The 23568-nt window shown below is 41.5% G+C and overlaps 1 protein-coding gene across 1 annotated transcript in view; it reads left to right on the top strand.

Annotated features, from left to right (window-relative positions):
• tmprss3a (transmembrane serine protease 3a) overlaps window positions 1–23568 on the top strand; it is a 34609-nt gene that overhangs the window by 3294 nt on the left and 7747 nt on the right. The window contains exons 5-10 of the mRNA XM_068725163.1: window positions 9180–9296; window positions 10892–11015; window positions 12706–12825; window positions 13825–13871; window positions 15236–15401; window positions 19150–19319. Coding sequence (XP_068581264.1) covers window positions 9180–9296; window positions 10892–11015; window positions 12706–12825; window positions 13825–13871; window positions 15236–15401; window positions 19150–19319 — 744 coding nt within the window. The remainder of the gene's footprint in view (window positions 1–9179; window positions 9297–10891; window positions 11016–12705; window positions 12826–13824; window positions 13872–15235; window positions 15402–19149; window positions 19320–23568) is intronic.

Genomic DNA, 23568 nt, shown 5'->3' with positions numbered 1-23568 from the left:
AGTCACTGACACATTGTCTCACTTCAAGCTTTAATTTGATTGTCAGATGTGTCATGTGAACAGAAACATCCCTAATATGAAGAAAGTCATCATATGGTATTAAATGTCATGGTCTTGGTTATTTGTTTAGTCAGTTTCCTTTTTTATTATGTAGTTCACTTTTATGTGTCATCTTTGGGGGGTTTTTTGGTCATTTTGCTGCCTTGTCTGCCTTGATTAGTTTCACCTGTCCCTCATTAGTCCTGCATTCACCTTACCACCTGCTCACCTATTCTTGAATAGTCAGACTATTTATACCACCTTAGTTCATTTGTCTATTGTCAGTTCGTCTTTTGTCGTCATATGGGGTTTTGTTCACCTGTAATCTGCTTCCTGCTCCTGCCTGCTTTTTGCACTCTTGCCTCATAAGCTTTTTTTTCTGCAGCAGTGGTCCAAAAAAAAGTATGTCCTAATGTCCTCCTAAGCACTTTTCCTTGACCTCAGTGGAACAGCATGAGGTCAAGTAAAGATATGATGGAGAATTCAAAAAACAAGGTGCTCAGAAAATCTGACTGTACTTTCATTCAGTTACGTAATTATGATGCAACGGTGGACTTTACATTTGTGAGTCTGCAACTGAAACTACAACGAATCCATGATTTCTTTGCCCCAAATATTCTTGCGATAATTGTGATGAAGGCTCTATAAACTGCTCCTTCAACGACAGGCTGCTGGAATTATGCGACAGCATTATGCCGATCCCCGGCTCCGCTAATCGCATGTCGATGAGTCCTTGAGCAAGACACTTAACCCCAAAATTGCTCCCGTAGCTGTGCCTACGGTGTATGAATGTGATATAATCTGATAGGCAGGTGTCACTTAGCCCCTGCCATCAGTGTGTGAATGATGACAAGTAGTGTGAAAGCGCTTTGGGTGGTTCGGAAAGACTAGAAAAGCGCTATACAAGTACAGTCCATTTACTATTATCAGAAACAATTTTATCACCACAAATACACATTTGGAACAAATTCAAACACATTGTTAAAAGCAACTAGGCTGTTATTAAGAGTGACACTTTGTTGAGTTAAGTTTTTCCTGAACCCCCTACTGTTTCTTTTAGACGTGCCCCCACGTTTAGGGACAGGCTCACGGTTTCATATCTTCCAGCAGATAAAAAAGGTACTTGGAACTAAATATTTTACTGACGTCAACACTGTCAAGGGAGTTCAGAACAGGACCCAATAGCAAGACCATAAGACAGGATTCAGGTAAAGAACAGACTTTATTTACACTGGACAGAAGGCAGGATTGACGGTGTGGTTTCCCGTGGACCGACACCGGAAGAAGGCAAACTAGTAGGCACAGGGTTGGAAGCCGGTACAGGGTTGGAAGCCGAAGCCGCCCCCCCCCCCAAGGAATGGATTCCAGATGTCCAAAGTCGAGCAAGACAAAAAAGGGTGGGCGGAGAGGGTCTGGAGGAGGGATGTCTCAACAGTTGCAAGACAAAAAGGGTGGGCGGAGGGGGTCCGGAGGAGGGGTGACTGGATCCAACTGGCCACGGGGGCGCAAAAACGCTCAGGGGGACGGCTGGACTGCCGGAGTTGCTCCAGACACAGGTGCTCAGTCTGTATAATGTTTACCCACTTCCTCAGATTTTAAAGGTAGGCAAGGCCTTGGTTTTATACATTATAAATGTTAGAAGTCTTGTTCCTAAAATGGATGTGATCAAGATCTGGGATAATAGGACTAAAGCTGATATAATGGTTTTATCCGAAACTTGATTTAAGAAATCGGTAACTGATGACTTAATCTTTACTGATGGTCACAAAGTCTATGGAAATGATCAGCAAGGTAAAGGAGGCTAAATTATCATAGGTCAAATCCAAGCTCATTAGCTCTGTAACTTTGTCAATTACTAAAGCGAAACAGTTTGAAGTGATGGCCATCAAAGTGGGGGTATCAAAGGACTATCATAACACTGTTGTTGGTTGCTGTAGACCCCCCCCCATCTGTCTCAAACAATGCTTTTAAATCTATTTCAGATATTTCACATGAGTTAAATCACTCAGAATTCATCCCTATATTTGATCTAAATTACGACTGGCTCTCAGGGAGTATTAATGCACCAAAGCCAAATCCTAAACATCAAATAGATCTACCTTGATTGGTTTAATTAACATCAACTGGCATATTCTGCCATGATGTCGGTGATTATTGTAGAATTTCTTGTGTCACAAATACAAAAATCCCCAAAACCCTATTTAATAAAAAAAACCATATTTGAAAAGCAGGCTTTCCTTTATGATTTGTGCTACAGGGTTCTCAGCAGAGTTATGCTGATTCTGGATATTGTCATGGTGATATTCCCAGTCTATCTCTAATAAACATGTTCCCATTACAAAGTTTAGGATCAGTGGTAATGACAACCCATGGTACTCAGACAGTATTTCAGAAGTATTTTTTTCAAGAAATAAATTGGGCCCAAGCTAGATTTTCAGATATTTTTCTAGAGTTTTATTTAAAGTCAGTTACAGAGAATCTAAATAACCCCTCAACATTCTGGAAATAAATCCTTGTCAGGTACACATGTTGCTTCAAGCCTCCCTGAACACATTCTAGATGGTTAGATGAAATAAAAGACAAAGCTGTCATGGTCAGTCAGTTTAACAAACACTTTTATCCAGACTAGGTCTGTATTTGACAGCTCACATGTAAATACATACGTCCCATCTTCTGCCATTATACTGCAAATGATTGAAATCTGGATTTGTTTGATTTTAAATATATTTCCATTGCTACAGTTTGTCCAGATAATCTGGATCATTATCTCTTAAAGATGGTTGAAGATATTATTGCTGAGACCCCTAAAGAGTTGAACAACTATCGTCCGATCTCCAATCTCTCAATCCTGGCTAAGATCCTCGAATACCAGGTAAATTCAGTTAAAACAGTTGCTACTTGATAATAACATTTTAAGTGATTTTCAATCGGGTTTTGAACTGACCACAGTACCATTATTGCTGCTATGGTTGTGACAAATTTCACATTTCACACATTGGTGCCTTGGACAGAAAACTGTATTTGTATAGCACATTTAACACACAACAAAGGTTGCCCAAAGTGCAGCACATCATCAGTCACAGCAGTCATACATTCAAAAAGACTGGATTACTAAAAGTAAGTAATGTTAAAATCAAGACAAAATTAACACAAATCACACAAAAGTGCCAATAGAAAATAAATAGGTTTTTAAACAGCTTTTAAACATTGGTAAAGTGGATGACAACCTAATGTGAAGGGGAAGGTTGTTCCCGAGCTTAGTTGCAGCAACAGAGAAGGACCGGTCAACAACTAAAAGCTGTTGGTTGAGAGACCTTAGTGAGCGAGGTGGGGTATAGAGCTGCAGCAGGTCGGACAGATAGACTGGGCTATTTAGACACTTAAAAACAAATACTACATTTTTAAATTAATTCTGTACTCGTAGCCAATGAAGGGATTTTAAGATCGATGAAATGTGTTCACGCCTTCGTGTACCAGTTAAAAGTCTTGCTGCAAAGTTCTGCACCACCTGAAGGTGTGATAGAAGATTTTTTCCGATTCCAGCATACAAAGAATTACAATAGTCCAGCCTAGAGGTGATAAAAACATGAATAACTTTCTCCAGGTCTTTTGAGGAGAGAAAGGATTTGACCTTAGCTAAGATTCTTAGCTGAAAGTAGTTGACTTTGACAACAGACGCAACTTGGAGATCCAATATAAAAAAGATGAGTCCAAAATCACAGCCAGATTTTTGACATGGAAAATACAGTGGGTTGCCATGGGGCCAAGACACAATGAGGGACTGTCCAGTATAGCAGCTGAAAGGCGAGAGGGATTGATTAGCATGATCTCTGTTTTACCTTCAGTGAGGCATAGAAAATTTAGCCAGAGCCAGCTTTTGACATCAGCCAGGCAGCACATTAATGAATTTATAGAGGCAGTTCCAGATTTGAGGGGAAGGTATATTTGAATGTCGTCGGCATAGAGGTGATAACAAATGTTATGTTTTTGGAAAATGGACCCAAGAAGAATCATGTAGAGTGAGAACAGTAGTTGACCCAAAATGGACCCCTGCGGTACCTCACAGGTCAGGGGGACCTGTTGAGAGGAGCAGTTGCCCATGTTGACAGAGAATGATCTGTCGGTCAGGTAGGACTTAAAACATTGTAGGGCAGTACCTCGGATGCCGACGGTGGATATTGGTCTGTAATTTGATGGGTCAGAGGGCTCCAGATTAAGTTTCTTGATGAGAGGAATTACTGTTGCATGTTTAAAATAAACTGGGACTGAACCAGAAAACAGACAGCTGTTTATAATTGACAGTATATACTGTATGGTCCAATTTCAACGAAAACCTTAAAGACACCTGAGGGCATGATGTCAGAGTGGCACATTGTAGTTTTTAGTTGATAGAGAGCTGTGAGGGAAACGGGATTAAAGTGGTCCAAGAACGTTGCTTCACCAATTTCACTGATGCTTACAGAAATACCAAAAGATAAAACAAGGTCCAATGTATGATCATGTTCATAAGTGGGACCAGAGACTAGCTTCACAAGATTAAAAGAGTCAATCAGTTTTAAAAAGTCATTCATCATTGGCTTAAAAGAACAACACACATGAATTTTAAAATCACCAGAAATTAAAATACTATCATATTTTGAGAAGATTTCAGCTAACAATTCAGAAAACTCCATAATAATAAAAACACCGTTAGGTTTAGGAGGTTCTGTTGGACTGTGGAAACACAAAGAGATGAAGCTCAAAGCTAGACAATGGATCCATTTTAACCTGGCGGCAAAAGAGACTGCTTTTAAAGACTGTGGCAAGCCCACCACCTCTACCAGTCAGCCTGGGAGAGTTAATGTATCCACAGTCAGTAGGGACAAGCTCTGAGAAGGCACTGGGTTTGTCTTTAAGCCAGGTTTCTGTCAGACACATAGAGCATCCATCTCGTGGGAGTTAAAAAAGTCTATTAAAATTAATGTCTTGTTGGTCAGCGATCTGACATTAGCTAAGGCCATTCTAATCTTCAAGTAGTTCCCAGCTGCTTTGGAGGCACGGCTGAATGAGGTTGGAAAAGTTCACTCCACCGTGGTGACGAAGGGACAGGAGTGGTGGCCTCACTAATGTAACTGCCTGTATGGTAAACACTGCTGCTGCAGGTGGAGGATCGCTAAGCCCATAGGGGGAGCTGCTGGGGTCATGCGACTGATGAATGAACGTAGAGGAAGAGTGACAGAGGACAGGGGATCCAGGATCACGAGTGTCAGGTGAAAACAGTCAGTCATGTGGATAGGAGTAAACAGTGTACTTAATATTGGCTTTTAGTACTTCAGTGCCAGCTTTGTTCGGGTGTAGACCGTCTCTTGCCTAGAAGCTGGGACGATTCCAAAACAAGTTAAAGTTGTCAATAAAACCAACATTGTGAGCCCTGCAAGCGGACTTAAGCCAGGTGTTGAGTGCGGATCCTGCTAAGAGTCGGAATGGGGCCAGATAAAAACATTTCCTTTCCTGATTTTTTTTTAGAAACTCTAGAAGATGGTTAAAGTCTTTTTTGGCAGAGTGTTGTCTGGCAATGTCGTTAGTTCCAACGTGCATGATGAGCCTGTTTACTGAAGAGGGGAGCATAGGCAGAAGTGATGGAGATTCGCCAGAATGTCAGGAACAGTCGAACCGGGAAAGCAGCAAGTGTCAGCCTTAAAAAAGCAAACGCCTCTAACCTCAATGAGGGTTGCAGGTGGGAAGAGCGGGCAAATGGATGGTAACTGAGTACCGAGATCAAGGGGCAACTAATGAAATACCGACCTATGGTGCTGTATTGGTGGCCCGGTTTGCAATGCTTCAGTCAGGGCGGCAGTTGGCTTGGACCAGGAAGTGGGGCGTGACCCACAGGGTGCCTTCTCCGGGATCAAACAAGGAACACCACCGGACCATTGGAACAATGCCTCTTTTAGACGCCTTCTCCTGGAGGAAGAGGATGAGGACTGGGGCCGCTTGTCAAGCAGAGTAGAGGGACCACAGACAGTGTGAGCGTCTCCAGCAGCCATGGGTGAGGAGGAGGATACTGCAGAAGCAGACACCGAAGCAAGCTCACCAGTGGGTAGGACCACATCAGCCAGATGCACCGGAGCCTTGTCATCAAGAAGTCCGTAGTGGTTTGAGAAGACCAGACTAGGGTGAAGATCATTCCAGTCTAGGTGTTTCTTACCGCCACGGACCACTTCAGCTCAGCTTGTCCTGGATGGCGTAGAACTGTGCACCGGCTCCTGAAACCCGGCTCGCTGGAGCTCGTTTTGGAGCTCAGACTTCAGGTGATGAATGGAATCCTCCAGACGTGAGTAAATGATTTTGCAGTCCTTACATACAGCCATATTCAAAATATTATTGGATTGATAAATATTGACGCACAAACATGAGTCAGGAGCAGATCACAGATCAGCTCTACAGCGCTATCGCTCCACAAAAGGAGACAAAAGCAGCTTATTTGTGGATCTATCAAAGAAATCTGATTCAATGGACCACGCTGCTAAACAAACTTAGATTTGCTGGGTTTGGACCGAAGGCTGTAAAATGATTCACAAACAATTTTGTAGAGCAGACTCAGTGTGTCTTTGCAGAGGGCCTCAAATCCGATTTTCTTGAGATAAGTAAAGTTGTCCCCCAGAGTTGCACTCTCTATTTTTATAAATGATTTGGGTAAGGACATTCAGCCAAGTATACACTTCTGTACTGATGACACTGTCATTTATACAATGACATCCCTCCATAGTGCAGGCAATGTAAAAGCTTCAGACCACGTTTCATTCATTACAAACTGCTCTGCTGAGTCAAAAATTGTTTTTAAATGTTCAGAAAACAACGGTTATGGTCTTCTCAAAAGTTCATTGAAAGGGTGCCCTTGTACAAGTACTTGGGTGTATGGATAAACGACAAGCTTTTATTTAATGTTGTCATTACTAGGAAGCTAAATGTTACGATTGGCTTTTTATTTATTTTTTTATTTTAAAAATATATCTTAATTTATTTTCAATGCCAAGAAAAAACTTATGGCAGTGACTTTTCTGTCTGTTATTGATTCTGATGACATATTGTAATTTCAGTGTACTAAGCATCTCTACGTTTCATTACAAACACAAAGTCCCTTACTCACCATTGCATTGATTTGGTGGGCTGGGCATCATTGACCACTCGCAGACAACAACCCTGGTATATTTTTATTTTCAAAGCAATACAAGATAAACTTCCAGCTTACCTGTTTACTCGTCTCTGTGTTAGCTCTGGTCATTACCAGCCACTCTTCTTCAAGTTTTTGCTTTTTAATGTACCCCAGGTAATGACAGATCTGGGGGAAATGGCATTTCCCTACTAAGCACCTTCGGCATGAATTAATTTACAAAACTATTTAAAATAACAAACATTAGCATCAATTAAGGAATATAAGGGCATAATAAAGAATATGCTGATAAAGGGCATGAAGTTGTTTTTCTTGAGAGGCCACACCTCTTTTTCTCTTTTATTGTGAATTTCTCTATATCATTATGTACAATGCCTATAAAAAGTATTCACCCCCCTTGGATGTTTTCCCCTTTTGTTGCTTTTATACATGAAATCATGGTCAATATAATTTGGCTTTTTTGACATGAATTTGCAAAAAAAGCGTCAAAGTGAAAACAGATTTTTACAAACTAATATCAATTAATTAAAAATATATAGTGTAAAATAAGTGTTTGCATAAATAGTCACCCCCTTTAAAGTGACTGACCTAATTCAACAGAGGTCCAGCTAGTTGATGCCAGCAGTGTCACAAGTAGTGAAATGGAGATCACCTGAGTGCAGCTGATGTGTGTCAAGTGATTGTAGTATAAAAACACCTGTGTCTGGGAGGTCCAGTCTCTGGTTCATCAGTATTTCTGCTACAATTGTAACATGAAGACAAAAGAACACTCCAAGCAACTCAGAGAAAATATCATTGAAAAGTATAAGTCAGGAGATGGCTACAAAAACATTTCCAACTCACTGGACATCCCACAGAGTTCAGTTAAATCCATCATTAAGAAATGGAAGGAGTACGGCACTTGTTTAAATCTGCCTAGAGCTGGCCGTCCTCACAAACTGAGTGACCAGGCAAGAAGAAGAGTGGTGAGGGAGGCCACCAAGACACCTACGACCACTCTGAAGGAGTTAAAAGCTTCAGTGGCTCAGATGGGAGAGACTGTACATACAACAACTGTGGTTCGGGTTCTTCACCAGTCAAAGCTGTGTGGGAGAGTGGCAAAGAGAAAGACACTGTTGAAAAAAATACACATAAAGTCCTTTGTGGTCTTTAAAGGTGCATGATAAGAGATTGGGAGCATTTTAATTGCTTCTCAACAGCTCTCAACATGGCGACACCTGAGTCGGCGACACCTGAGTCGGCAACACCTGAGTCGGCGGCTCCAAAGCGGCTCCAAAACTACAGCAAACGTGTTGACAGTGCTAACAGTGTTTCCTGAGGGGGAATTTGAGGGTGGTGCTACACTTCCACAGATGCTGGCGGTCAGAACAGCCTTTCTCAGCTGTAACTACTGTATGAGAACAGTGCAGAATGCAGCTGGCCGAAGCCATCACTGGAGAGCATAGCGTATCAAATACTCTAGGGAGGTGAAGCGGATCAGGGCGGGGAAAGGTAACCACACTGGCGGGAAACACATAATGGCAGTAAGAGAAGTTAGCTGAAATGAGAGGGAGAGGTGAGTGACAAAAAAACAGGAACCCCAAAAATGACATGAATGTAAAAACAAGGAAAACATAACGAGATGTTACAGAGCAGCTGCCTTGAGCTAAACAGTGGGACACGCTCACATGCACTAAAAGTACCGGCCCAGCTATGTCAACAAAGCAAGGAGAAGCTCAGATAATCACACACGCAGACGGAGAGTGACTTCATTCTATGCTCAGGTAGATATTACTCAACCAAGTATTTACCAGTAGTTGTTGGTAATGCTCAAATGTCATCCATTGTTCTTAAACAGAACTTCTGTATATCGGGAAACAACATTAGTAATTTATCATTATATTTGCGTTTGATCAGCCTCTTTGTCTGTGTGTGTGTGTGTGTGTGTGTGTGTGTGTGTGTGTGTGTGTGTGTGTGTGTGTGTGTGTGTGTGTGTGTATATCTACAGTGGGTCTGAGCTGTGTGGGGAAGTTTCGTTGTGGCTCATCCTCTAAATGCATCAGGCCCTCGGCTCAGTGTGATGGAGAGGTGGACTGTGCCAATGGAGAGGACGAGCTTGGCTGTGGTGAGACACACACATGAACACACACACGTACATAGTGAGATCAGTCAGTCATTGAGTCAACTAAATGTACATATATACATATATATATATATATATATATATATATATACACATATATATATACATATATATATATATATATATACATATATATATATATATATATGTATGTACATATATATATATATACATATATATACATACATATATATATATATATATATATATATATATATATATATATATATACATATATATACATACATATATATATATATATATATATATATATATGTATATATATATATATATATATATATACCTAGATAAGCTGCTATAGGCCTATAGCAGCTTATCTAAGGGCTGGACTAAGGAAAACCTGAACCAGCCCTATAAACCTGAGCCAGCCTTAACTATAAGAGTTATCAAAGAGGAAAGTCTTAAGCCTACTCTTAAATGTGTTGAGTGTGTCTGACCCCCGGACTGAAACTGGAAGCTGGTTCCACAGAAGAGGAGCTTGATAACTGAAGGCTTTGGCTCCCATCCTACTTTTTAAGACTCTAGGAACCACAAGTAACCCTGAATTTAGGGAGCACAGCTCTCTAGTAGAATAATATGGTACTATAAGCTTCTGAAGATATGATGGTGCCTGACCAATTAGGGCTTTGAATGTGAGGAGAAGGACTTTAAATTATATTCTGGATTTTACAGCCAGTGCAGAGAAGCTAATAAGGGTAGAGGATAAATGAAGGAGTCTCACAGCCTGAGAAAAGCAGCTGATAATTCTGTAATGCTTGGCAGACGGCAGCAGAGGTAACAGGATTTGGTTGGGGTGGGTATTGTCTTTTAATATCCTTTGTATATAGAGAGAAAATCAGAACCCAGTTTTGTTTTTGTTTGTAATCCCTGTAATGTTTAGGGTAGCAGTCGTAAGGCTGAGCACACAGCCCTGGGGGGCTCCGGTGTTCAACACTAGAGTGGAGGGGGTTTGGCTTTCAATCCAAACTGTCTGGGGTCTGTTTGTGAGGAAGTCTCTGTTTGTGAGGAAGTTTAATAACCAGTTGCTAATTTGATCAGTTTCATTGAGGAGATTGTGTTGAATGCTGAGCTCAAATCAACAAACAACATTCTGATAGGTGTTGTTGTTTTCAAGATCTGTAAAACGTACATTTTACTTACCCAGCCATGATGTTTTTCCTAAACCTAACTATGTGGTTTTGTTTGATTTACAAATGAAACCATGTGTTTACTACGACCGTAGTGGAACATCATACAGTAGTTAGATGCGCCATTACAAAGTGATACCAGAGGTCCTCAGTATGTGTCGAGTTGTGAGCGTCAGTATATAGCAAGTTGGAATGATAACGAGTTGTGTTATCACATGACCAAAGGGTTCTTACCAAGGTCACGCATTACAAATGAATAATTTCCACAACAACTGAGCAAACACTTGTTGAAGAAGACTGTGAGATGCAGTTAAAAGCATCTCACAGTCCAGGAAATCTAGTAAGTGGACCTGATAAATATTGATTATTGACTTCTACCCACCTCTATCAATATAACTCTATCTCTCTGTCTCTCTGTCTGTGCGTCAGTGCGTCTTAGTGGGAGGAGCTCGGTCCTGCAGGTCCAGAGAGGGGGAGCATGGAGGACAGTGTGTTCAGAAGGCTGGAACAACTGGCTGGGGATCTCTGCCTGCAAGCAGCTGGGATACTCCAGGTTTTGACTGTGGCTCAAATCCCTTGTATTCTTTTCCCCTCTTGTCATCGCACTTCTCAGCACTATCTGCATGTTATGGTGTCGTTTGAAATTCATGTGCACCTAACCCCCTTTTTGTTTAGCCTGTTGTCTTGATTTGGATTGTCCTGCACTGTTCAGATGGCCGTATGATGGTCGAACACATCTGTCCACAGCGACATATCTCAACAATTATTGTATAGCCGCATGTCAAAGTGTCCTTGGGCAAGATACTGAACCCTAAATCGCTCCCTTAGATCAGATCTTGTTGAGCAGGTGGCCCCTTGCATGGCGGCCCCTGTCATCAGTGTATGAATGTGTGTGTGAATGGGTGAATGATGACATGTGTAAAGCGCTTTGAATTGTCAGAAGACTAAAAATGCACTATATTAATGTAAATATATAAATGTGTTTATATATATATATAATATACATAAACATATTTATATAAATATGTTTATATATATTTATATCTATATATTTAGTTTATATAATACTCACAAAGACCTCTTGCTCAGGTGCAAATGTGTCTTTATGTTGTTTGTGAGATGAGCCTCATGAATTTTCTTTTTTTTTCTTGACAAATGGACATGGCAGATATGCGCAGGATTAAGGTCACAGATTACTAGAGGTCCCCAGGTAATACTAGTTCAGTTAGATTTGAGTTTAAGATTTCACAACTGTGGAAAGTTATAACAGTGGCATTGTCATCAGTAAGCATAGTTCAGTTTAACGGCTGTTCACAGGAATTTGTAGGCAGCACAGAAAACTCCAGGTGTGCTCCTTGATTCCTGTCCTTACCTCCTCTACTCACATCTTAGTCCTGCCCTCGACAGAAGTGAGCTGAGGGGGCAAGGAAGAGAAGCGAGGAGAGAGGAGTCGAGGCGACAGGCTTTTAACAAATGACACCGATGCCTGGGAGCCGTCATTTAAAGCAACGTCAAATAAATATGACATGTCACAGATGAATCAGCATCCATTTTGTTATAGCGGTGCATTTTATGATCTCTGTCAGATGAGCATAACAGAGTTTATACTAATGCCCCTCAGACCTACATCAATGAGCCTGCTCAGCAGTACAAATACTATCACAGACTCCTACTACCCAGAATTCAGCTCCTTAACGGGTGTGAGGCCTGATTGTATAGCTCTCATTCTCATTTGTAAAACCATGGTTGTAGCACAATCAAAGTGTTTCACTGACACCACAGTCAGAACCACAGGAGATATCTGCAGGCTCGAAAGTATGGCCTGACCTCCGTATATAATGAAAAGTATCTAGACGGATCACTCAATATTATGTTATTAACAATCAGTGTCCAGCACATGGTAATGCATATAGCTGACTATATAAGTATTTGTTTATGTTTAGGCACCAAAAGTACATGGTTAGGTTTAGGCACCAGACGTTATCTCAGGGGGCATGTCGTCTGGTGAAGTAGGCGTATCTTGAGGTAAAGTTGGTGTTGTGTGTCCTGCAAGAAAGACCCTTCTCCTTTGCACTGGCATAGGCATTAGCAATAGATTTTGAGTACACAGTACACAAGTAGAAAATCTTTAAGAGGTTCAGTAATGTTTATCAGTCCAATCTGAACATTTGAATAACACTGTTATCAGGTTATAATGTCATCATCAGCTGTACATTCTGTCTGTGTTGCTGTGTGTCCGTCAGGTATGTGGAGTCATTCTTCGTCTCTCTGACCTCCATTGAACAGGACCTTCAAAACAACCTGGTGTCCATCAACCTGAGCCAGTCACAGGTCATTAAGCTCCAGAATGCCACAACCTTCAGGTAAAAAGAAAGCACATCCCCATTTGAAAGAATGGAAAACTAGCAGTGCTAATGGTCAGTGACACTTGGCATCATACAAATTATTTCAAGCAACTCTGAGCGAACTGGACGTTTGTGTTGATGCTCCTCATTTACTTTGAACTCAAGGGCTGGAATGAAGCCTTCTCTAACTCAATCTGCAAATAACAGCTTTTATTTACGTTGGTCAAAAAAATTGGGTTGTCTGTGCAGCTTATTTATTGCTAATAGAAATTTCCAAATATTTAACGTTAATGTGTATTTCGAATCTCATCAAAAGGACCCTACTTTTACAAAGACCTAAGGTGTACATTGTTAACACTCATTATAGAGCTGGCAGCGGTATCTGAAGGCATTTTGTTCTGATTGGTCTCGGTATGATGAAGATGATTTCTTGTTGTCTTATTACAACTATTATATGGAACATTACTGGGAAGCTACAGAATGTTGTAAAAACCTAAAATAAATACATAATGAACACACCATTTAAGTATTTTCAAACAGCATTTTTTTCTGTTTACAAGAGACAATAATTCAGGAATGACGACTTGATCTTTGGTTTGGCAGAGATCAAATAGCATGTATGCATATGATGGTTGAAATAAAGTGGACATTATTTTTTTACTGTCCTGCGCACAACAGCATCCCTAAGATTTTCTATGCAAACCATCGGCGTCAGATAAATAAAGTGAAGTATAAATATTATATTTCTCACTGAAATTTAGTGGAGGAAAAAAAGGGACTCACATAAAGTGCCAGGATCAGTAAATGCACTTAGTTACCTTACTTCCTTGTTGTCAAATATCTTCATTGACTTTGATTACTGTAATTGCTCTTCAGTAACTGTTGGAGCCAATCTAAGAAATGTTTTTCTCCATTTGAACTTTCTGTTTCCTGATCTGTAAAGTCCTGGACATGAAAACCTTAAGTTGTAGTACTTCGCCATGTTTGCTGAGTTTCTCTGTGATTTGACCTCCACAGTAAGACTCAATGCAGCTCTGGGAAGGTGACCACTGTGAAATGTCTGGGTGAGAAAATACTGAAGACTGAGTGAACCTTGTTTTAGTCATGACTTTTATTTTCTCTGAGGATCTAAGATGGAGTCAAGAGGCGCATGGGTTGCATGTGTGTACGTTCTTGTACTGCATGGCATGCAAATGTGTGTCTCTTCTATTGTGTCTTTGTTGGAGTGTATGTAGGTTTGTGTGTTGTTACTTTTGCTCGCTAAGACATAGTCTGTATTTAAAAATGTTTCATGATGTTCATATTGAACACTTTGTTAACTGAGAAGCAAATAGCACTTTTTTTTTAAGTTTAATGTAGTTTTATAACTGGTGTGGGACCAGTGTGTGAAGAGTGTGTTTATGTGGCTTGCAAGTATTTATGCATGTATGTTTGCATGTACCAGGGTTCAATTTGTATGGATTTGTGAAGTTTAATAGTTCAGGGTCAGAACTTCTCATATTCAATACTCTCCATCAATATTTATACGCTGGGCACCACACCAATTTCACACATAAAGATCAGATGACTTGTCATGAGGAGCACTAGCCTGTGAAAACAGTTGTATCATTTCCGCTGTGGTTCTGAAGGAGCTTCTTCAAGAGAGCAAATAACCCTGATGATGTCATCAGCACTGCATTTTTTTCATTATTTTTTAAAAATATCTCTTGTTAATGGAAAAGCAATATTAAATCACTGCCATACCCTAATAGATTAACCCTTTTCCTGGAAACAATGTTAACTTTTAAATGTTTTCCTTCAGACTTTCCCCCAGTCAGAGTGATACAAGCCTCTGATAATACCATATCATAAATCATATCATATCATACATAATATCATATCATACCTCATATCATATCATATCATACATCATATATCATATCATATATCATACATCATATCATATTATATCATACATCATATCATATACATCATATCATACGTCATATCATAAAGCATATATCATATCATACATCATATATCATATCATACATCATATCATATATCATACATCATATCATATAGCATAGATCATATCATACATCATATCAAACATACTGATTGGAGTTTTTGTCTCGTAAATTTGAGAGTTTTTTTCCTCTAAATTTACCGCTTTATTCCCTTTGAATATTACCCCCTCTTTCAGCTCCGTAATTGTATTATTTTTTAATCTACAGTGGTAGTACTAAGGCAAGTGACCCACAGCAACTATTCAGTGATAGGAGAAACTTAGGAACCCATGACAGTTACTGATTGATATTTAATAAAGACAAGGCTGTGCCTTCTAGCACATGGTATTAACCCAGTGCATGTGAATGAACACTGTGTTTGCATCCATGCTTTAGAGGTGTACAAGCTTACCTATGACCCCCCATGCATCTGTCCTCAGAGTGCGGTTTTAGACCCCAGTACAACACTCGCATCGTTGGAGGTAACATCTCCAAGCCGGGTCAGTTCCCCTGGCAGGTCAGCCTCCACTTCAGCAGTGAACACCTGTGCGGAGGCTCCATCATAACATCACGCTGGGTCCTCACTGCAGCACACTGTGTGTATGGGTGAGTCACTCAAACTCAATCAATCTACACATGAAATGTTATACTGTGCAAGCATTCAGAAGAGAAGAAGAGGTGTGTAATAAGGCAAATTACCATTTAGTTTGTGAATAGTAGCTAATTGAAGTTCCACATGGGTACGATTAACAAGGAAACGTATGTCTTCTCTGTCAAAATGAATAAATCTGAAAACGACATTTAAGTAAAAAGGGATTTACGTCTGGGCACAGGGGAGGACATGTCCCCCGCATTTTTCCAAATCAATTTTCCCACTTTTGCATTTTCAATTTGATTTTCCTCCTAAAATCTCTTTAAACAGTGTCTTCTGACTGTGCAGCTGTTGGACTTTAGATGAGATAAACTGATAATGTGATGTGTTGATGTGCTCATCTGAGTCATCTTCCCTGACTATTGTGCACTCAAAGCAATTAAGCTTTATTAGTAGCATTGGTGGGGGTTGATTTTATGCAGCCTGAGAAGAAAACTACAGACACTACTTGGGATTGAAAGGGTTACTTTCACCTCCTCTGTTTTTCGGATAAAAAATATTACAGTCAATCCTCCCCTAAAAAAAGATGCTGCAGTTGAACATCAATCAAAGGTAACTCCTAATAACTACTCAGGTATAGAGACTTGTCGCAACAGCGTTTTGGAAACGTATAACAATCGTGCATCTTTAAAAGCATATTTTGATAGCGGCTGATTTATTTTGGATTCCTTTTCTAGTCTTCCAACCACTCAAAGCTCTTTAACTCTACATGTCATCATTCACCCATTCATACACTGATACACTGATGACAGGGCTACCATGCAAGGTGCCACTTGCCCTGCCACTGTTTTTTTTTTATTCAGTGTCAGAACAAGTACTAATTGTCAGTGCTCAAATTATCCTGTTTTTAAAATATTCATACTGATAAAATAAAAGTCTTAGTTATAAAAGTCTCTAGCTCACACCAAGAGGGTCCAAAAGCTTTAAAAGTAAATTCAATTAAATTCAATTTATTTTGTGTAGCCCAAAATCACAACTCATAAATTTGCCTCAGAAGGCTTTGCAATCTTTACAGGGTCTAACAATGCCTTTGACTGAATATCTCCCTCCTGCCTCCTGATTCTCAGGAAAACCGCCGGGCAAATATCTCTTGAAAATACATTGCACACGATTCCCGATCAGGCCGCATGTTTTGTTGTATTTTTTGCTCAGGTGTTGGCAACGCTGTGTGAGGAGAATCGCAGCAAACTTTCCGGCGGATAAATATTATTCAGTATGGCTTTGTGGCACAAAGGCTGGGCCAAAGGACGCCGACTATAATCCTGCGGGCTTCTTCTTCTCCAAGTTTGCCGCGCTTCTCCTATCAGAGATTCGCCCAGCGGTTTTCCTGAAAATCACGAACAACGTAGCAAAAATCGCCCCATTGACTTGAATGGGGTTTTGACGTGAAGAGAGCAAAAAAACACTTAACTTTGGGCCCATATTGACTAGCCATACTTTCTCATAGAAAAATTATAAGCATCTAAGGGATGTGGGGAGTAACGATGTTAAATTCCCAGGGAAAGAGAATGAGCAATGGATGAGGTTTAACAAAGGAGCATTTATTAACAAAACAGTTAACTGCTTACACCTCAGCAAATGAAAACTACTTTCTTATGACCAGAAAGCAACACTATTTGACAAGAACAACCACAACAGCCCACAAGGCTGTAACAGGGGACAAAACCACAGCTTCCCTGCTGTGGTTTTGGCCCAAGGGCTTGTCCTTCTGGAGCTCCTCTCCTTTTAACCACCGCTAATCGTGATTGAACGCAGCCGCGTCCAATCAGCCGCTGCAGCTGGCATCCGGGACAGAGGGTGGCACCCAAGAGGACACTGAGGGTAAGCAGAGGGAGAGCACAAACACAAGACACGTAACAAAGTCACAGATTAAGTTTCAGGAAAATTTTGGGTCCGTTTCAGATTTTATAATGGATGTGTATTGCAGTGCACGGCTCATTAAGTGCTAGAGTGATGACATCACGGTCAGAGTGGAACAGAGCATGAAAAGTATTCTGTGATTTTTACGAACAAATTGAGCCGAGTCCCACAATTTTTACTCTTTATAAACCATTTTTGGCCAAAAAGCTTGGAAATGTTGTGCTGGTCACAGTCAAGTGTCTACAGAATCCAAAGGACTTACACATTTGGCTCAAAGAGCTGGAGAGCGACATGAACTCCAACCAACTGCTCCATTAGACTCCATGTTAAATCTGACCACTAATTTCTCAAAGAAAGCAGACAGTACCAGTTTTGTATTTTGCTCTGGAGCTCACATTTTTAACACCACAAACATAAAAACCACATCAGCACATTCGGCAGAGTCTTATCTCTCTCATGGTTGTTGATTGAACTCATGGTTTTGGTATAAAGGGCATACGTTTGACAGGTAGTTTAGGTTGTTGTAGACAGGTTGTTAAAAATCCTTGTATAATCTGACCCCTCTTAATTGCCTCTAACACACAGGTGCTCCAATCACCGTGGCAATCAAGTGACACACACATGCACCCAAGCACACAGGTGTTTGATATGAGCTCATTAGTGCAGTTGATGAACACACAGAGACACACACACACACACACACACACACACACACACACACACACACACACAAACAAACAAACAAACAAACAAACAAACAAACAAACAAACAAACACACACACACGACTTGGAGATATTCAGTCAATTCAGTCACATTATGATTCTGTCTCCTCTCCCCCTCCCTCACCCACCCAGTCTCATCCTTTCAAAATAAAAGCCCCTTGGAGTAACTGTATTTTAACATGAATTTCAGAATGAGGTTCATGTTAAGAAATGTTAAGTTCAAGTCTTTCCTTCACAGATGATGGGAGCCATGTTCTTTCAAGTGTTTCATGATGTTTGCTTTCATTTGCGGTTTGAGGGTTATACAATGGAGCGAACCTCCTTTATTTTACTATATTCTAATTTAGAGGAGCAATAGAGTCTGGTGCCATTCTCAGTGAGCCTGTAGCACTACCGACACAGTCACGTACACTCCAGTTAGTGCTGGGCAGTATACTGGTTTCAATTTCCCGTATGATATTCATTTTTCATACACCGCCATACCAGTGCATAGCCGAAACAACTGCTGTAACTCTTCAACAGGCAGCAAAATATATTGTTCGCAGTGAAGACTGCTATGGTCGGAGCTAACGCTAGTTGTGTATTGAGAGGGACCCCTAAGTTATGATTATAACTTCATAACGCAACAATTAATAACCCACAACTAACTCTCTTTAACAGGGCAAAACACCACGACACATAAACAATTTGTAACTCTAATAATTGTACATTTATAAAATTACACCGCCGAACGGCATGCTGCAGCTTTGTGAAAAGGTCTAAAGAGGAAACTCCTAGCAAGGAACCTTTAGCACCATTTAGGAGGCAACGATATCCTCTTATAACATGGAAGTGTGCTGCACTACATGCGGCTGCTACAAAGCAGAGAGCACAAACATCTCAAAGTTGTAAGAACTTAAATCAGATACTAACTCCTTTAACCTGGCAGGGTGACTCCCAAACTCTGTCCAATAAACCAGCTATTTGTTTACTGAACATGTGACTTGTGTTTAAAGTTGGGATTGGCTGGTATTTAGGAGAAGAGCCATGAATGAAAACCACATTTTATTTAACTCTGTCTCTCTCATATACTGCCATGAGTATTGTGTTTCCCTATATCTTCTACTGTCTGTCATCAGGTTTGCAGACCCCACTATGTGGGTGGTCCACGTGGGGCTGACGGAGCAGCCGGTCCACGGGGCTCAGTCTCTGGCTGTGGAGCAGATCATATACCACAGTCGCTACAGGCCCAAAGGACTGGACTACGACATTGCACTGATGAAACTGGCCATGTCACTGGCTTTCAACGGTATTGGTGTTCTCTTTCAAGACCTTGCTGAATACTCACCCTCTTTCTCAATTACATCCTGCTCTTTGTCCATACACTAAAATGCATCTCAGCAATTTCAACACACTCAGAAGAGACCAAAAGATTCAGTTTAGTCCCAGACTCAAAGGATCTGAGGTGCCCTTTAGCCCAAAGTAGGCGACTGTGGCTAAGTGGAAACCAGGAGGATTCAGTCCTTCGATCAGAGAATTGGCAGTTTGATCCCCGGCTCTGCTAGTCGCATGTCGATGTGTCCTTGAGCAAGACACTTAACCCCAAAATTGCTCCCGTAACTGTGCCTACGGTGTGTGAATGAGTTAGTCTGATAGGCAGGTGGCACCTAGCCCCTGCCATTAATGTGTGAATGGGTGAATGATGACAAGTAGTGTGAAAGCACTTTGAGTGGTCGAAAAGACTAGAAAAGCGCTATACAAGTACAGTCCATTTACCATTACCATTTCACCCTGTTCCAGTGGAACTGCTCTTCTCAAAGTATGGTTCAATTCAATTTGATTTGTATAGCCCAATGTCGCAAATTTGTCTCAGAGAGCTTTACAATCTGTACAGCATACGACATCCTCTTTGTTTGGACTCTCACATCAGAAAAGGAAAAATTCCCCTCAAAAAACCCACTGGGGGAAAAAAAAGAAGAAACCTCAGAGAGTGCAGGATCCTGCGATCCCTCCCGCAGGATCGCCAGAAGTGCGACAGATGTCATGAGAACAGAAATGAACAACATAATTAAATTACAACATCATTCAATCCATATGATTTGAATGATACATATAATGAGAGTAGTAATAACAGTAGTAGCACTAAGAATAGTAGAATAAAAGAAAAATATTACTAATAATAACAGCAGCAGTGAATATGACAAAAACAATAAAAGCTGTGATAGTGATAGAAATGTGATGAATATTAATAATGACAGTAGCAGTGGGTGTCATCAGGGCCACAGTAGGAGGCAGGACCAGGATCCAGGTTTAACCATGATCTACGGAGGCGAGAAAGCATAAAGACTCATGGGAAGAAGCAAAGTTAGAAATGTGCATTAATAAGACATGAATTCATAAAGAAGGAGAGAGAGAAGAGGAGAGAGGAGCTCAGTGTATCCTAGGAAGTCCCCCAGCAGTCTAGGCCTATAGCAGCTTATCTAGGGGCTGGTCCAAGGCAAACCTGAACCAGCCCTAACTATAAACCTGAACCAGCCCTAACTATAAACCTGAGCCAGCCCTAACTATAAGCATTATCAAAGAGGAAAGTTTTAAGCCTACTCTTAAATGTGGTGTGTGTGTCGCCCCCCAGACGGAAACTGGATGCTGGTTCAGCAAAAAAACTTGATAACTGAAGGCTCTGGCTCCCATCTGTTGGGATCTTGCAGGAGCGTGTTTGGTTATCAGCAAGTATGAAAACTAAATTATTGACATTAATACAATTATTAATGTCAATAATATATTAACATATATTAACAATAATGGGGCCCCACCCTGGGATCAGGGGAGCAATAATCAAACTATGGATTAAAGTCTCAAAATTAGTATTCACTCACAATGTCAACAGTGTGCAACAAACTGGACGACCTTCAGCTGCTAGTGGGGAGAGACAGAGACTTTTCTTCATCCTCTGTTTTGTGCTTCACTGAGACCTGGCTCTGTGGATCGATACCGGACTCCGCATTAGAGCTGTCTGGCTTCCAGCTGTTCAGAGTGGACCGTGACTCGTAGCTCTCCAGCAAATCGAAGGGTGGAGGAATCTGTTTCTACTCCAACAGTGGCTGGTGTAACGATGTGACAATGATTCTACAGCACTGTTCTCCTGATCTGGAATCTTTCATTATAAACTGTAAAACCTTTTTACTCCCCCTGTGAGTTTGTTTCATTCATACTGGTCGGTGTTTACATGTCGCCACTGGGTAACGTGCAGGAGTCACAGCAGACACTCGGCGAACAGATACAGTGTGTGGAGCAGACCAACCCGGGACTCTTTAGTTATTGTCCTTGGTGACTTTAACAAAGGAAACCTCAGTCATGAGCTCCCTAAATATAGACAGTTTATTAAATGCTCAACCAGAGAGGAGAACATTCTAGATCACTGCTACACCACAATAAGCGGGGCCTATCACGCCGTCCCTCGTGCTGCACTGGGACTCTCTGACCACGTCATGGTCCATCTGATTCCTGCTTACAGGCAGAAATTAAAGCTCTGTAAACCTGTGGTGAGGAAATTCAAGAAGTGGACCAATGAAGCTATGGAGGATCTTCGGGCGTGTTTAGACTGTACAGACTGGGATGTTTTCCAACAGTCTGAATGAGTACACAGAGGCTGTAACTTCATACATCAGCTTCTGTGAGGACAGCTGTGTTCCAACAAGCACCAGGGTGAGTTATAACAACGACAAACTCTGGTTTACAGCAGAACTCAGATAGCTAAGGCTGCACAAGGAACAGGAGTGGGGACAAGGACAGGGGGCCATGCCTCTGTACCACCTGCTTCAAGGCCTCCACCATTATCCCTGTCCCCAAACAACCTAGGATCACAGGACTTAATGACTACAGGTCTGTCGCCCTGACCTCTGTGGTCATGAAGTCTTTTGAACGCCCGGTCCTGTCCCACCTAAAAACTCTCACTGATCCACTCCTGGACCCCCTGCAGTTCGCCTACAGAGCCAACAGGTCTGTAGACGATATAGTCAACATGGCTCTTCACTTCATCCTCCAGCATCTGGACTCCCCAGGAACCTACGCCAGGATTCTGTTTGTGGACTTCAGCTCTGCTTTCAACGCCAACATCCCGTCTCTGCTGCATGACAAGCTCTCTCAGCTGCACTTGCCCAACTCCACCTGCAAGTGGATCACACACTTCCTGTCTAACAGGAAGCAGCACGTGAAGCTGGGAAAGCCCGTCTCAGCCTCCCGGACCATCAGCATCGGTTCCCCCCAAGCCTGCATTCTTTCCCCTCTGCTCTTCTCCCTGTACAAGAACAGCTGCACCTCCAGTCAACCTCCTGAAGTTTGCGGATGATACCACCCTCATTGGACTCATCTCTGGTGGAGATGAGTCCGCCTACAGGTGAGAGACTGACCATCTGGTGACCTGGTGTGGTCTGAACAACCTAGAGCTCAACACTCTAAAGACAGTGGAGATGGTTGTGGATTTCAGGAAGAACGTAGCCCCACCTGCCCCTATCACTGTGTGTGACTCCCCCGTCGACGCTGTGGAGTCCTTCCGCTTCCTGGGCTCCACCATAACCCAGGACCTCAAGTGGGAGCTGAACATCAGCTCCATCACCAAGAAGGCTCAGCAGAGGATGTACTTCCTGAGGCAGCTGAAGAAATTCAACCTGCCAAAGTCAATGATGGTGCACTTCTACACTCCATCATTGAGTCTATCCTCTGCTCCTCCATCACAGTCTGGTATGCCGCAGCCACAGCCAAGGACAAGGGCAGGCTGCAGCGTATCATTCGCTCTGCTGAGATGATGATTGGTTGCAATCTGCCGTCCCTCCAAGACTTGTTCGCTTCAAGGACCCTGAAGCGAGCAAGAAAGATTGTAGCCGACACCTCTCACCCTGGACATGAATTGTTCGTGCCCCTTCCATCTGGCAGGAGGCTGCGGTCCATCAGGACCAAGACCTCACGCCACATAAACAGTTTCTTCCTGTCGGCAGTCGGGCTCATTAACAAAGCCCGGGACCCCCACTGACTTCCCCAGGTCAATTTTCTACCGGTCACTCTGCACATCCCTATGTTTCTTTATTTAAACACACTCGACACTTTTAACATTTCACTTCATCATACTTGTTTATAATACTGTTATGTTTGTTGTGCACTTTATTTTGCATTCTTTTATATTCTATTGTACATTTTAATGTTTCTATTTCTTGCACTGTGTTGATTGTTGTTGATTGTTTGTTATTGTTTGATGTTATTGTTTAATGTTATGCACCACCCGCCATGACAAATTGGCAACAAACGGTTCTGATTCTGAAAGAGGATTAAAAAAGAAAAAGATGGGGGGAACACTCAAAGCAAGGCAGAGCCTCACCGCAGCCGTGGAATACGGAAAGAAACAATATTTAAATGATAAAGTCACAGTTATAACAATACAGTAACTTAGAACAAAACAAACAAGGTAATAAATACACTATGACTTAATTATGCCCAGACACCAAGTAGGCCCTTACAGTGAGATGGCTTTTTAATGGTTGACGTGGTCCTTCGAGTACTTTGAG

The sequence above is a fragment of the Cebidichthys violaceus genome, unplaced genomic scaffold, assembly GCF_023349555.1.
Source record: "Cebidichthys violaceus isolate CVI_PGR_0920_01 unplaced genomic scaffold, fCebVio1.0.p SCAF_34, whole genome shotgun sequence".
In the NCBI taxonomy this organism is placed as follows: domain Eukaryota; kingdom Metazoa; phylum Chordata; class Actinopteri; order Perciformes; family Stichaeidae; genus Cebidichthys; species Cebidichthys violaceus.
This window is presented reverse-complemented; position numbering and strand designations above follow the sequence as displayed.